The 17,062-nt window shown below is 35.3% G+C and overlaps 1 protein-coding gene across 1 annotated transcript; it reads right to left on the reverse strand.

Moving 5' to 3' along the window:
• Window positions 1-3,715: 3,715 nt before the first annotated feature.
• Window positions 3,716-8,579, reverse strand: LOC128551310 (uncharacterized). Its single transcript, XM_053532124.1, has 5 exons — window positions 8,442-8,579; window positions 7,778-7,853; window positions 5,123-5,299; window positions 4,111-4,329; window positions 3,716-3,948 (listed from the first exon to the last, which is right to left on the reverse strand). The coding sequence occupies exons 1-5, from the start codon at window positions 8,577-8,579 to the stop codon at window positions 3,716-3,718; spliced, it is 843 nt and encodes a 280-aa protein (XP_053388099.1).
• Window positions 8,580-17,062: the final 8,483 nt, after the last annotated feature.

The following is a 17,062-nucleotide window of genomic DNA, read 5'->3' on the forward strand; positions in this document are numbered from 1 at the left end:
TTGTTATTACTATAAATAGCTTACATTTGTAACTTTTTTATTACTGGTCGTAGGGAAAAATCAAGACCACTTTTCTGTAGTACAACATGCATGTTACATCAAATTTTCAGGTGTATTTTGACCTATCTCTGCTGGTGCGGAATTTTGTGTGGACTTAGAATTTTTTTAATATTTTTTTTTTAAATTTTTTTTTTAATTTTACGTTCCTTTGTTGTTACTGTAAATAACTGATATTGTAACTTTTTGCAATCTCTTTTATTTGGCATAAATGTTTGCCTCAATGAGACAAGGAGTGTCATGCACAACTCCCAGTCCTTTTGACAGCTGGCGGGCTTGACATATTGCCCATGGGCATCTAGTTCTCATATTTTTCATGAGATTTTAAAGAGAATGTTTTGTTATACCCCCATGTAGTAAGCTTGTCTGTCTTACAGTCAGTAGGTTTTCATGGCTTCCAGATGATGACTCATGAAAAGCTTGACCGATTTAAATATTTTTTTTGGTACATAGTTACAGGTCAAGTTTGACTTTGGGGTCAGTAGGTCAAAGGTCAAGATAACTTGCAAACGCTTTGGCCTGGGATCATAGCTTTTATAACACAGGTGTTACATGATAAAATACAGGTTGTTTGAATTTTAGGTCAATAGATCAAAGGTCAAGGTCACAGTGACCTTGAACAGTTGAACCGTTTCCGAATGATAACTTGAGACCTTGAGCCTAGGATGATAAAGTTTGGTACACAGGTGTCACATCATGAAATACAGGTCAAGTTTTACCTTGAGGTCAGTAGGTCAAGGTCACAATAAGGCAAAACAGAGAAATGTTTTTCAGATTATAACTTGAGAATGCTTGATCATGGATCATGAAAATTGTTAGGGAGGTTGATTATGACCAGCAGGTGGCCCCTAATGATGTTGAGGTCACAGGTCAAGGTCACACTGACCCAGTTCTTTAAAATGATGCACGGAGGGGCACCTGGGGTCTTCCTCCACCATTAAAACTGGAAAGTCGCCATATGACCTATCCTGTGTCGATGTGATGTTAAGTTCAACAAAATAAATAACGGTTCTTTAAAACGGTTTTTGGACAATAACTTCAGGATGCTTGGGATGAGAAACACAAAATTTAGTACAAGATTGGTCTTGACCAGCAGATTACCTGTATTGATTTAGAGTTCCAAAGGTCAGGATGACCCGGAACATTTAAACCTTTTCCATACAACAACTTGAGAACACTTGGGCGGAGGATCATGAAACTATAGAGATTGAATTTGAGGTCATTAGGTCATAGCTCAAGGAAATGCTGCTTTGATATTGGCTTAGTTCTGCGATAAGGCCATATTGTAGGGGTATAATTCGTCACTCTTGTGACAACTCTAGTGTTAAGCTCACCTGAGCACAAAGTGCTCAAGGTGAGCTTTTGTGATCGCCCTGTGTCCGTCCGTTGTCAACAATTTGACTGTAAACACTCTAGAGGTCACAATTTTGACCTAATCGTTATGAAACTTGGTCAGAATGTTACCCTCAATAAAATCTTGGACACATTTGATGTTGGGTTATCTTGGATCAAAAAACTAGGTCACCAAGTCAAATCAAAGGAAAAGCTTGTTAACACCGTAGAGGTCACATTTAAGGCTATATCTTCATGAAACTTGGTCAGAATGTTAATCTTGATGATCTCAAGGTCCAGTCAGAATCTGGGTTGTGTAGGGTCAAAAACTAGGTCAAATCAAAGGAAAAGCTAGTTTACACTCTAGAAGCCAAATTTATGACCGTATCTTAATGAAACTTGGTCAAAATGTTAATCTTAATGATCCATAGATCAGATTCAAATCTGGGTCAAGTGGGGTCAAAAACTAGGTCACCAGGTTAAATCAAGGGAAAAGCTTGTTAACACTCTGAGGTCACAATTTTGGCCCAATCTTAATGAAACTTGGTCAAAATGTTACCCTCAATTAAAATATTGGACAAATTTGATATTAGGTCGTCTAGGGTAAAAAACTAGGTCATCAGGTCAAAAACAAAGGAAAAGCTTGTTAACACTGTAGTGGCCACATTTATGACCATATCTTAATGAAACTTTGTCAGAATTTTAATCTTTATGATCTATAGGCCAAGTTAAATCTAGTTTAGGTGGGATTAAAAATTAGGTCACTAGGTCAAATCAAAGGAACAGCTTGTTAACACTCCAGAGGCCACATTTATGACTGCATCTTCATGAAACTTCATCAGAATGTTAATCTTGATGATCTTTCAGTCAAGTTTGAATCTGGGTCATGTGGGCTCAAAAGCTAGGCCACCAAGTCAAATCAAAGGAAAAGCTAGTTAACTCTTTAGAGGCTACATTTATGATCATATCTTAATGTAACTTGGTCAGAATGTTGATCTTTATGTCAATATGTCAGGTGAGCGATACAGGGCCATCATGGCCCCTCTTGTTTGTTTGTTCTTGTTGTAAGAGAAATTGTACATTTTAGAATACAGATTACAGCAAGTCACATTTTCTTTATTTTGACAATACTTATTTCAAAGCCTGACAAAAGCATCCAGTACTGTTATTAAAAGTTGTTATTCACAGTTCAGCTATATTTCATGTATGAATAAATCAAGTTATGTGATCTGTGATCATTATAAATGTGTATACAGATAAAACTTAAACATGTGAACAGTTTATTCAATAAATAAAGTGTAATGCAAGTCTTTGTGATGTGTATATAAAAACAAAATTAGGATTTGTTTTACGAGTAATTTCAGAATTACAATTAACACAAATAAAAAAAACCAAGCCTGCACAAGAAGGCTAATATGTCTCCCTAGACTGAGCTCTTAACCTGCCGTGGTGCAAATAGATTGTTAATGTGTGTCTGTCTGTTAAGTCTTGTTAACAGTGAGTTGCAATCTAATAACTTTTCAGTTTGTATGATTTTTAGCTCACCTGAGCACAGCGTGAGCTGTTGTGATCACCTTAAGTCTGTCATTGTGCTTCTCAACAATTTGCCTGTTATTAAACACCCTAGTAGACAGTTTTTTTTTAAATGTTAAAGGGATGAGTTGAAGTCTGGTCGATTCCCGATTGAGGCAGTGCCTTATTTCATATTATTGAAGTCAGTTGTTTATGAATGTGCGATTTATGAGAATGTAGCAATGTTTGTGAGACACAAGCTTTAGTGGTCACAGCATGTTCGAACCTGAAATTGTGGATCGAATTCAGTCAGGCAAGCAATGCTTACGGTATTAAATTTGTGGATCGAAATCAGGCAGGCAAGCAATGCTTACGGTATTAAATTTGTGGATCGAATTCAGTCAGGCAAGCAATGCTTACGGTATTAAATTTGTGGATCGAATTCAGGCAGGCAAGCAATGCTTACGGTATAAACTTCCTGCTCGGTGAAGCAAAATGTAAATTCTGGTTACTAATTTGTTTCTTTATTGTTTTTTATTTCGACAAGCGTTAGTTTTATTGAATAATGTATAATTGAGCCATGTCATGAGAAAACATACATAGTGGCTTTGCGACCAGCATGGATCAACCCGAGATAGATTTTGTTCTACATGTATGTAGGTTATTCGCTGGTGTTAGAATAATTTGATTACAGATTATTTGATCTCAACAGACTTTGTAAGTCATATTTTCCAGATGTAGCCACCAGCTGCTTTTTGTACGTTTTACATTTTCGTGTGATAAGCTTGCATAATAATAATATATTCACGCATTCTCAAATATATATTTGGGTTAAATTCTTACTTGGAAATCCAAACACTTCCACTTCGCAAAGAGAAAGGGTTCCCATTCCTTTAAGATCAACTTGAACATATCTCGCCTCTATAGCCCGAGCCGGAGTAAAATTGAAGGTATGAATGTCATCTATCTGACCTGGCACACTGCCAACAACGACCATAGACTGCAGTGATGTACCAATGGATAATGTCAAATTCTTTGTCATCCACTCTAAAATGATATTTCTTTATGAGAACATAACTCATATATTCGGTCTTTCATCTCCATTCAAAAGTATTATTTTATTACGTTATTATACATGAATAATAAATTATACGTTTCAAACTTTCTTACATGTATTAAATCTGTTAACAATTACTGGGACAAACTTACTTAAATAGTCCAAACGGTTATATAATTCTACACGGACGATACCAAATATGGCTCCAAGATCGACCCGCCACCAAGGACGGTTAACTGTACTTGTGACAAAACATGACCGTCCACTGAAGCGTTGGTTAGTATTGCCGTCCACGCCTTTTTCTCCGCTGTAATTGTACCATACACCTGACATGGTCGTTGTTTTTCTTAGGGCAACACTGGTCTCATCAACTAAAATTGAAAGTGTAATATTTATTAGTAAGTAGGGACTTCTATTATTCAAAATTTGCTAACTTCTTATTACCTAGATGTAGCAACAGAATTTATGATTCTCCTCACAAATACATATACTTCTAAACATCAAATTTCATCGATTTTTCACATTCCGCCGAAATATTTCATAGGCATTTCTATTACCGGCCCTATCCTATCTCGATTCCTTGCATCATTTCTTAAATAATGTGATGTGAAACAACTACTAACGATTGCATTTCCGTAGAACTAGAAAAAACTGTTTGTGTGAAAAATACTTATGTAAAATAATTACGGATTGCCACAGTTTGTTTATTTCTGTGCGATAACGTATGTCAGCATTTTTCTTTTCTATTCTTGAAGTTTGGTTCAAGAGCTCTCTGTATTCTGATCTAGATCTGTCTAATGAGAGATGTGTTATACCCAAACAAAATAGCTTTCCGATTATTCTTAATAAAATGAACAGACTTCTAAGGGCTGCAGTATACAACGGTAGTCTTTTAAAATCTGTTTTACTTACGTTTTATAAAGATCTATTTGAATAGACGTAAATAGTAAGCAAAAAAAAAAAAAAAAAAAAAGGGAAAAGGTTATATCTGATAAAATATTTTCAGCTAAAAAAACACTATCAAATCAACTAAAAACGAGACAATAAATACTTATTGATTTCATTTGCCAGGTATTGTATGACCTGGTATACACAGTATTCAGTATTCGAATACACAAGTAAAATGACATCTTCGGTTGTTGATTTGGTGTTAAGTATAGTTACTTTTTGTGCATTTGTCGACAGTCGTCACATTCCAGTTTCCATTGGGCAGGCAAACAGCATATTTCATTCCATTGACCATCTTGTACCCGAAATTGCATTCATATTGTATGCGGTCACCAATACTCTTCATGTTCCCTAAAATCTTTCCATTCGTCGGAGGTTCATTTTGCAGACATTCTGAAAACAATCAGACAGCAATTACAGTAGAACCTGTCTTAAGCGACATTCATCGATACCACGTTAATGTGTCGGTTAACAGAAGTTGTCGGATGAAGCAAGTTTTTCATATTATTATTAAATCTATATTTATAGTCCTTTCCATTGGTCTACGTCTTCCTTTCCATTGGTCTAGATATAGTCACATGATCAATGATAAAAAGTCGTATTGACTTAAAAGCGGAGCCAAAAACACGAATTGACCGCCAGCTGTGACGTCATCACGGTTTAACGTCAAAACAATGCGACGTCGTACACAATTTACCACGAAAAATGACCAAAGGCTGCAGATATTTGTATTTAATGTTTATACTTATGAGTAGGCTGTATTTAATAATAAAACAATTGTTGCCTATTAAGTTCGGTCGATATGTGGATTTATCGACCTGATAAAAGCGATATCGACCGAGGGCTCGGCCGAGCCCTCGGTCGATATCGCTTTTATCAGGTCGATAAATCCACATATCGACCTCACCGAAAGGCAATAATTGTATATTATTATTAAATCTATATTTATAGTCCTTTCCATTGGTCTAGATGTAGTCAAATGATCAATGATAAAAAGTCATATTGACTCAAAGGCGGAGCCAAAAATACGTATTGACCTCCAGCTGTGACGTCATCACGGTTTAACGTCAAAACAATGCGACGTCGTACACATTTTACCACGAAAAATGACCAAAGGCTGCAGATATTTGTATTTAATGTTTATACTTATGAGTAGGCTGTATTTAATAATAAAACAATTGTTGCCTATTAAGTTCGGTCGATATGTGGATTTATCGACCTGATAAAAGCGATATCGAGCGAGGACTCGGGCTGCGCCCTCGGTCGATATCGCTTTTATCAGGTCGATAAATCCACATATCGACCTCACCGTCAAAACAATGCGACGTCGTACACAATTTACTACGAAAAATGACAAAAGGCTGCAGATATTTGTATTTATTTTTTAAGTAGGCTGGATTTTATAATAAAACAATTGTTGCCTTTTAGGTTCGGTCGATATGTGGATTTATCAGGTCGATAAATCCACATATCGACCTCACCAAAAGGCAATAATTGTATACTATTACATATATAATTATACATTCCATTAAGTTACAGTGGAACCTGAAACATCAATGTTTTTCCATATTGACGTTCAAATCTCATATCGGGTGCCTGACGTCATTTGTGTCGTTAGTTTCATGCATGTCGTCACGTTTAAAAGTTCTTTAACGACTATATTTTTAGTTTTACTCAGGCCAAACAACAAATTTATATCATTTATATAACAATTACAAGTGTAGTATGTGTATGTAATAAAAAGATTATTAGATTTGCATCGAGAAATACGCACTCGTTCTTTCGCGGAATAATATTGCGCTCCTAAAGTCGCGCAAAATCTCAGCTGTAGAACTCGTGCATAATTCTCGATATAAATCTAATAACCTATAATTATACAATTACACCCTAATATATTTGTATGATTTTCTGTACAACCTTTTATCACATGTATTTTCCTGATTGACAGTGGCATGAAGGCAAAAAGTTAAGAAATGAATCTCAGTTATACAGTATTCATTTTGGATAGGAAATATGTGTCCTGTTAAGTATGTGGATGCTGAATGCTGAAGGTTCCAAGGTTGTGTTATACAAAACTTTTGAAATAAAAAAGGACAGAAAAAACAATAACAGATAACGTACACGAATATGGAAGCATTTAGCGTATCCGACTCGACCCAAAGAACAATCACACGGTAAATCAACAATATTCTCGTACAATACTAGTATATGGACAACTTTCTAAACCCATTTACCACAAGTTCAATGTCAACTTGTAAAGTATCTTGGCACATGAATAAACCATAAATTAGAACACAGCCATCATAAAATTAGCCGTGGTGGATAATAATCACTTCGAACAAACCATAAGATATAATAGTTGAAAAATAAAGACACAGCTTTAGAAAGATCAGCAGCATTGAAAACAAGAAAACTGGAGGAAAATCGCGTTTGTATACCAGTCAACCTCCCATTTACTTTTACTAGCTTCAACAGTACAAATAAAATTATTCCCACTGATGCAAAACAAAGAACTTAAAAATTTGTCAATGTCATTGCCCTTCTCGGTGTTTAACATAGACGTTAAAGAAACTGTTGTCTTTGGTAATGTTTATAACTTATGAACATTTTATGTGAAAACCGCCTTTCTCTCCAAGCTTATGTGAGTGATACAGACAAAGTTAAAAATAGAATGCCGCTTATTTTTCATAGTTCGAAAGAGTTGCAACGATGTGAACCGTTTAAAACCGCTTAAATGCTATACCGGGAATTGTTTTTACTCCGAAAAAAAATAGATAAGAGTATATGAAAGACTTCTTTATTTGTTAGCGGAAATATAAGTATGGGTCGCTTTACCTGTATATTTGTAGCATGAGAAAAGCAACCGCTTACCCGTATGTTTACACGTTTGTTCACTAGGTATACATGTCATGTCGTCTTGGTCACAGTTCGCACAAGTCGGAGGTTTCTGTAAAAAGAAAAGAAATACACAAACTGTTACCTTTCGTATTCGCAAGGAAGAATTCGGTTTGTTTTTATTTCCTTTAGAACTGGACAACTTACTACATCAGCATGATATTGCCTTAGATATATAACGATAGAAACGATGCAAATAGCCGTTATTTTTCAGTTTCTTTCTATACATTTTTGGGAAACTCAAACGTTTTCCAAACGATGCTGCTCGACAGAGTGCAGTGTGGCTCTTATTTCAGTGTGTCTTTTTTTGAGACGGAGAATAAATAATTTGGAGTTTACTTTTGTTTGTTATTTTTCATGATTTAACAACTTAGACTTCATCACAAGCCGTTTAATTTTGTATTTGGGCGACCAAGTTTTCAAGTTTTTATCATATTCACGAAACAAAATATATTAATGTAAATATATTATATATTAAAATAAAATTTATTTGTAATTCTAAACCACAGAAATATAAATGAAGTTAAATTCCTTCGTATAATACACTATGGTAGAACATAACGGCCGGGGTGATTTGTGCTATTTTGATTGCTTCAACAAAATGCATCATTCTTTTGTAAAAATAATACTAAAAAGTTACCTGTATAATTACAATGTCTGATGCCTTGACCTCTACGCAACTCTCTTTACTGCTGTCTCCTTCGTTTTCTTCTGACGAATAAAGATAGCAAGCGTTGTACCGTCTTTTATAATTAAGAGCTCCGCAATTCGGACGCATGCCGCATTCTTTTACACATTCCGGAAGTGCAATTCCTGGCAATATGCCAATTCTATCCTTTTCACCACGGCACGATTGTTTGAATCTAAAGGTGTAGTCCAATTTGACGCCGTCTTTACTGGTATAAGTAAACGCAAAGATTTTCTGGCAAAGTAGCATTAACACAAAAAAGTCCGAAATCCGGAAAATGTTCATCGTGAATGGTGCTATGTGCCCCTCACGCGACGTGCACGTAACAGTGAACACGCAGTTGTCAATATATATCAGACACCAGACTGTTAGAATGAGCAGCCTATTTGTTCCGTTTTTATGAGCCGCGCCATGAAAAAAAAGCACAAAAAACCAACATAGTGGCTTTACGACTAGCATGGATCCAGACCAGCCTACTCATCCGCGCAGTCTGGTCAGGATCCATGCTGTTCGCTAACGGTTTCACTAATTGCAGTAGACTATGAAAGCGAACAGCATGGATTCTGACCAGACTGCACGGATGCGCAGGCTCGTCTGGATCCATGCTGGTCGCAAAGCCACAATGTTGGTTTTCTCATGGCGCGGCTCATATTAAAAAAAACTATGAAAGACGCATTCTTATCCCTATTCAGTCTTTATTTGTCATTAAATGTCAATTTTCTGTTTCGTTTTCTTTTCTAACAACTTCAGTTTCTGCAAGAAACGCTTTGTAAAAACTATCATTGAGTTGAAGAAATAGTTTAAACACCTCGAATCATAAATGTTAAATATTATCAGTATCAAAATCTGCAAAACATCCTATCAATATCACTGGTAAGCAGCAACAGGTATTACGCATATCATATTGCAGACAATTTTCAGAAATGCCTCATTAATAAAATAGTAAATGAATAAATCTCTAGCAGTCATATTTCACTTTCTGATTCTGAATATGAAAACATTTGTTAAACCATTCAAATTCGTGGAAGTCATATGTTTCAAAGTATTATTAATTCATACGAAATTTTGCGCGCCTAGCAGAAATGCTAGTCGTTCGCTTTTGTTACCTGTTCATCGGATTTCCATTAATATTTATATATGACGTATGATTGTGCTTTCACAAAATAAAGCGTGAAAAGGTATATTATATTTTTTATATTTGTTCATCAAAACCACATACGGAGATTTTATTATCAAATATTGAAGGCTTTCAGGCTGTTTATTGTCTGATTCACTGCGGTTCAGAATTGAGCTGAGCAGAAATTAAATCATCAGGACGCTGTCCGGAGTTGTTAAATATCCAGACACGTGGTAAATCAGACGATAAAGCATGAAAAGGTCTTGTCGTTATTTGAGACACGATTTTACTGGACGTTACCCATGGAAAACGTGTGCTGTTACGCTCAGATGTTACCTTTGCTTTGTGAACAACCCTCGTTAGTTCACAAAATTGTTGTTTTGGAGATCTAATATGAAATAAGGCACTGCCTCAATCGGGAATCTATCCCATTGCCCATATTTGTACTGATGTGCAAGACGTTGCGATTCGGACACGATATGTGGACGCTTATAAGGCACAAGGAAAAGGCGTATTCTTCCACAAAATCCGAAGTTAGACGCGCTGTGCACGTGCCGGAAGTACACATTTTTAATTGAATAGTAGATATCTCATTTTATACTCAACTTTTTTCTTCTTAGGCGTCTTATCAAGCCAGCCGCAGCGGGGTGCGAGAACAGCCGCCGCAGAGACTTTCTGCTATCAGACAGACCTGTGATTTACATTGAAATATAGAAGGATCAAATTTTGTTTTGACCATTCTTATTTCCTGTTTTGATATTTAAATTTATCACTGTTCCTACCATAAAGTTCATTTTCTTATCTTTCCACTGGTGTATTTTTTATTAATGTAACACTATTTCTTCTTGCTTCCAATTTCATTTGAAATCACCATAGTTTTTCCCTATGTAACCTACTAGTATATAAAATGCAAGCAAAACACGTTTTTCGCTAACTTTAAAGGCCATTTAATACTGTTTCTCCTCTGAAACAAATTTTATCACTGTTATGACGTGAAAGTATAACAATCAAAGAAAGTGATGATACAAAAATATTTAAAGTAATTCAATAGCATCTTGCTTCCATTTGCATTTAAAAACGGCTAAAATTGCATTGTAGCCACTCTGTCCAAAATGTCAGGGTTACGTTCGGTTAGCTGATAGGATTCTCTGTCTTGCTTGAAGTACATGTATTCCGTAGTAGAGGCAACGATGTTAGAATTATTATAGCTGGAATACCATTGCTCAGGGTCACTCAAAATCCATTGTTATTTATCAGAATCGGATCAGTGCATAACAGAAAAAAATCACAGCTATATGAACATACAACTGTATTAGTTTTACTGTTATTATATGTATTACAAGATTTCTATATGATATAATTGACTGATACATAAATTTAGCAGTACTTGATGTATATAAAATACACTGTTGACCCATAGATTCGAGTGCTTAATCTTAATTATCATGTTTACGACGCTTGAAGTTGAACAAATAGTTGTCAAAACTATTCCTAGTTTAAATGCTGACATAATATATCTTTTTACTTGATATCTTTTAACTTGAAATAGATTTTAATATTACAGTAATATTGATTTTAAAATAAAATAGCATTTTGCTGGTTGGTTGTTTTGCTTAATATATATATAAGCGTGTAATGTGTTTCTGATTAAAAGCATAGTAGCTGTCAGCATGATCATACCATAAAACTTCTGTAAACACAGCAGGTATCCGCGCCTGTATAAGGATATGGAGGTAAAATAGAGATATTACCTCATGATAACGGTCAGCTATAAAAAGAAAAACTTCATGGTGAGAAGAAATGAAAGAAAATGAACTAGATGTTTAATTAAAACACCATATTTCTATCCTAAACATCTATCCTGAAACGTTGACTTTTTCGGAAACTATTGAATACTTTTGATCACAGAAATGCGAGTTTACATAATTGTACGCAGTGTGCGCTATCCATACGGATATATACGAAAGACCCGTGGTGACATTTCAACTTCATTATTTCACGATTTCTGCTTCCTGATTTCACGATTTCCACTTCATGAATTCACGAATTCACGATTTCTGCTTCCTGATTTCACGATTTCCACTTCATGAATTCACGATTTCACGATTTCCACTTCATGAATTCAAGATTTCACGAATTCACGATTTCACGAAAAAACTTCACGACTTCTTGATTTCACGATTTCCACTTCATGAATTCACGATTTCTGCTTCCTGAATTCACGATTTCCACTTCATGAATTCATGAATTCACGATTTCCACTTCATGAATTGACGATTTCACGATTTCCACTTCACGAATTCTCGATTTCACAATTTCCACTTCATGAATTCACGATTTCACGATTTCCACTTCACGAATTCTCGATTTCACAATTTCCACTTCATGAATTCACGATTTCCACGAATTCACGATTTCCACTTCACGAATGGTGAAATCGTGAATTCATGAAGTGGAAATTGTGAATTCGTGAAGTGGAAATCGTGAATTCATGAAGTGGAAATTGTGAAATCGAGAATTCGTGAAGTGTAAATCGTGAAATCATGAATTCATGAAGTGGAAATTGTGAAATCGTGAATTCGTGAAGTGGAAATCGTGAAATCGTGAATTCATGAAGTGGAAATCGTGAAATCAAGAAATCGTGAAGTTTTTTCGTGAATTCGTGAAATCGTGAATTCATGAAGTGGAAATCGTGAATTCGTGAAGTGGAAATCGTGAATTCATGAAGTGGAAATTGTGAAATCGTGAATTCGTGAAGTGAAAATCGTGAATTCATGAAGTGGAAATTGTGAAATCGTGAATTCGGGAAGTGGAAATCGTGAATTCGTGAAGTGGAAATCGTGAATTCGTGAAGTGGAAATCGTGAAACCGTGAATTCATGAAGTGGAAATCGTGAAATCGTGAATTCATGAAGTGGAAATCGTGAATTCAGGAAGCAGAAATCGTGAAATCGTGAATTCATGAAGTGGAAATCGTGAAATCAAGAAATCGTGAAGTTTTTTCATGAATTCGTGAAATCGTGAATTCATGAAGTGGAAATTGTGAAATCGAGAATTCGTGAAGTGGAAATCATGAATTCATGAAGTGGAAATCGTGAATTCATGAAGTGGAAATCGTGAAATCAAGAAATCGTGAAGTTTTTTCATGAATTCGTGAAATCGTGAATTCATGAAGTGGAAATCGTGAAATCGTGAATTCATGAAGTGGAAATTGTGAAATCGAGAATTCGTGAAGTGGAAATCATGGATTCATGAAGTGGAAATCGTGAATTCATGAAGTGGAAATCGTGAATTCAGGAAGCAGAAATCGTGAATCGTGAATTCATGAAGTGGAAATCGTGAAATCAAGAAATCGTGAAGTTTTTTCGTGAATTCGTGAAATCGTGAATTCATGAAGTAGAAATCTTGAAATCGTGAATTCATGAAGTGGAAATTGTGAAATCAAGAATTCGTTAAGTGGAAATCGTGAATTCATGAAGTAGAAATCGTGAATTCAGGAAGCAGAAATCGTGAAATCCTGAATTCATGAAGTTGAAATCGGGAAATCAATAAATCGTGAAGTTTTTTCGTGAATTCGTGAAATCGTGAATTCATGAAGTGGAAATCGTGAATTCATGAAGTGGAAATCGTGAATTCAGGAAGCATAAATCGTGAAATCGTGAATTCATGAAGTGGAAATCGTGAAATCAAGAAATCGTGAAGTTTTTCATGAATTCGTGAAATCGTGAATTCATGAAGTGGAAATTGTGAAATCGAGAATTCGTGAAGTGGAAATCATGGATTCATGAAGTAGAAATCGTGAATTCATGAAGTGGAAATCGTGAATTCAGGAAGCAGAAATCGTGAAATCGTGAATTCATGAAGTGGAAATCGTGAAATCAAGAAATCGTGAAGTTTTTTCGTGAATTCGTGAAATCGTGAATTCATGAAGTAGAAATCTTGAAATCGTGAATTCATGAAGTGGAAATTGTGAAATCAAGAATTCGTTAAGTGGAAATCGTGAATTCATGAAGTAGAAATCGTGAATTCAGGAAGCAGAAATCGTGAAATCCTGAATTCATGAAGTTGAAATCGGGAAATCAATAAATCGTGAAGTTTTTTCGTGAATTCGTGAAATCGTGAATTCATGAAGTGGAAATCGTGAATTCAGGAAGCATAAATCTTGAAATCGTGAATTCATGAAGTGGAAATCGTGAAATCAAGAAATCGTGAAGTTTTTTCATGAATTCGTGAAATCGTGAATTCATGAAGTGGAAATCGTGAAATCGTGAATTCATGAAGTGGAAATCGTGAAATCAGGTAGCAGAAATCGTGAATTCGTGAATTCATGAAGTGGAAATCGTGAAATCATGAAGCAGAAATCGTGAAATAATGAAGTTGAAATGTCACCACGGGTCTTTCGTAGATATACAACCAGATGTTCTGTTGCGCAACATATTATACTTAATTAACTAAGCAAATGCAAATACGATAGTGGTCTGATATTAGTACTTAATTGTGTGCCTTGTGCCTTGTTATTTCTTTCTGTACTGTTACATATTGTAAATACATGTGTTTTTAATTGTCGCAAGTAAAACTTCCACAATGAACTGCATTTCACGGCCTGCACTTAAAAATGAACTTTCATTTAATAACCGGGTACCTCCGCATCGAAAGAAAGCTTTGAAGCAGAATATTATTTTAACACTAAATGTTACAAATCAAGTTATAAAAGCTGTTGATGAATCAAAATTATCTTATCTTCACGTCTTTAATTCACAATTTGGATGTTTTCAATTAAAAATTCAATCACATATCACTGTTGAAAATGATTTTCTATCATTATAATATATATGATTATTATTACATCATAGCTATCTTTTCACGAGGCTGGTTATTGATTCTGTTTATATTTTAGATGATCATGAAAATATTTTATCCAAAAAAATTCTTGCATTAATTATACGGACTCCCATTTCGTCCTTCCTATTCTTTTATAGATGATAATGACAACACTGTTTATTGGTGATAAGATACGTTATGTTACCTAACGGGTAGATAAGGGGAGAAACTCGCATATCCAATTTGTCTTATCAACCGTAAATACAGGGTACTGTCCCTTGATGAAAGAAGACTTTAGTTTGACATGGGTATATCGCATGTTACCGTAGAGGGATCGATTCCCTATTGTATCTAATTTTGTAGGACTGTCTACAAATTACGTACTCTCTATATTTGAGTTCGGCAATCTCCGGTTCATTACGAAAGGTCACGTGCGAGTTCAGCTATATCTGTGTCCGAAGAATGCCGAATCGCATAACGGGAATACGTAATCATACGGAAATTACCGAGTGTCATTTCGGGTCAACTACATTAAAATCGTGTGAAAGAAGGAGAAATCAATATGTATAATCTATATATCTTTTTTAAACAAATACAAATGTAAGTTGCAATTTGAGTACGAAATACATGATGCTGTTTAACCTTTACTCTGCTGGCGTCAAGTGATTCTACCTTTGCGACCAGTGCAGACCAAGATCAAACGGCGCGCCAAGCAGGCTGTTCATGGTCTGCACTCTTCACTATTCAGTCAGTAAATGTTCAGTGAAACACAACTGGTACCCCCAAATTGAATTATGGACCAATTCATTTTAGAAATTTAGCGGGGTAATGTTTAAAGTAAGCGTGCATGCCTACATTCTCAAAACACATTCAACGCGTCCATTTATTTATTTTTAATTGTTATAATGTTATAAGCCAAGTATAGCTTGCTGACCCCGTTACTAGAAATGACGTTGTTGCTGTATATATGATGCATTGGCATTTATTATAGATACAAGAAATGACATCAAAGATCTCGTGCCTATTTAAAGTTAGGCCATGTTCGTTGTCATGCTAACGAATATTCTTTTGAAAACTTTAAAAAGTTGTTATGTCTTTTACTTAACGAATGTCTTTGATATATCAAATCGTTGGTATCGGCTTATCAGTAAGCTTAAATTATGGCGCGAAACCTAACTTTGGTACTGATATAGCAGTTTATAACTGCGCCGTATATACAGGACATCTTGGTACAATAAAGATATGTTTGGTCAAGACAATACCGTATGTATGGTGGCTGAATTCTATTTCGTGTTGTCGGGTTGGCGGGTCGAAGACACATCAATACGAAAACATGACGAATACCTTATTTGTCGAGTTTTCGTGTTGTCGGGACGAAAACACGCAAACACGACACATTCAGTACAACGCGAAAACTCGACTTTTAGACGGCGCCGACACGACATATTTACTTGTCGAGTGTTTGTGGGTAAGGCGCCCTTTATTTGTCGTATTTTTGTGTTTTCGCCCACCCAACACGCAAACACTAAATGGCAGAAATCAGCCACCATACGTATGGCAATGGACTGATTCACTTGTTGTGATGAATGTAACGGTAACAGGACCAGTGTACAGTTACCATGTAACAAACAGCGGTAAGATAACATATTGGACAAGATATAGTTACGTTATTAGTAATAATTATGTTTTAACTATCCACAGATGTCGGATCTTTTGTGCCATGTCGGTATTTGGCAAATTTATCCCATATTTACATGCGCTTGACAGGACTGAAAACCGTTTTATGTCACATTTACTTACCTGATTAAAATTTACAATATTTCTTTTTTCTTTAATAAGAATGAAATATTCCATTTGTCATAGCAACACCAAATTAACTATAGAAAAGTTATCTCTTGCAACGGCAAAATATGTTATGCTTAGTCAAATTATTTTGATATGTTTATGTAGAAGTTTAACAATTTATATAAGTAACACATATTCTTTTATTTTGCAATGGCGAAACTGTTTTCCTATTGCAAGAACACAGTATTTTCAAAAAGTTTCGACCTAAGGCGGTTTAAATACAAACATATTCGTTAAAATAAAACATGTTTAATAAAGTTACATTGTGAATATAAATGACTTTGCGGAGTCTATGTTGACAATGTAATATCGCAGTATAAATTTCCAGATATTCAAAACGTTTGCATTTCAATCTTTTGAATGATGTTTCTGCTTTGTTCATGTGTATCCATATTTAATGTGTTCAATTGAAAATAACAGTTCAGCGCAGTAATAAAACGTGTAACCCGAGTTTGTCCAAGTGTATCACATTATTCTATCAATGAATATAAATATTCCATTTGCAGACACATTGTTTTCAAGCAATATTTTGCTAATCTGTCTGTAGCTGCAATCAGTAGAGTGTGCTAATTCACCGTGTTCAACCGGTAACGCCGGTTTACGGTAATAACCGTGAATTAACCATTATCATGCTGGACACGACTGATTCTGCCTTTGTGACCAGCGTAGTTCTTAATCAGCCTGAGCATGATCTGCACTGTTCGACATTCAGTCAGTATCATTTTATTAAGCACTCCTTTCAACAGCTAATGGTACTGTCCAAATTGAAAGATGGACAAGTTCATTATAGA

The sequence above is a fragment of the Mercenaria mercenaria genome, chromosome 19 (genome assembly GCF_021730395.1).
Source record: "Mercenaria mercenaria strain notata chromosome 19, MADL_Memer_1, whole genome shotgun sequence".
Classification (NCBI taxonomy): Eukaryota; Metazoa; Mollusca; class Bivalvia; order Venerida; family Veneridae; genus Mercenaria; species Mercenaria mercenaria.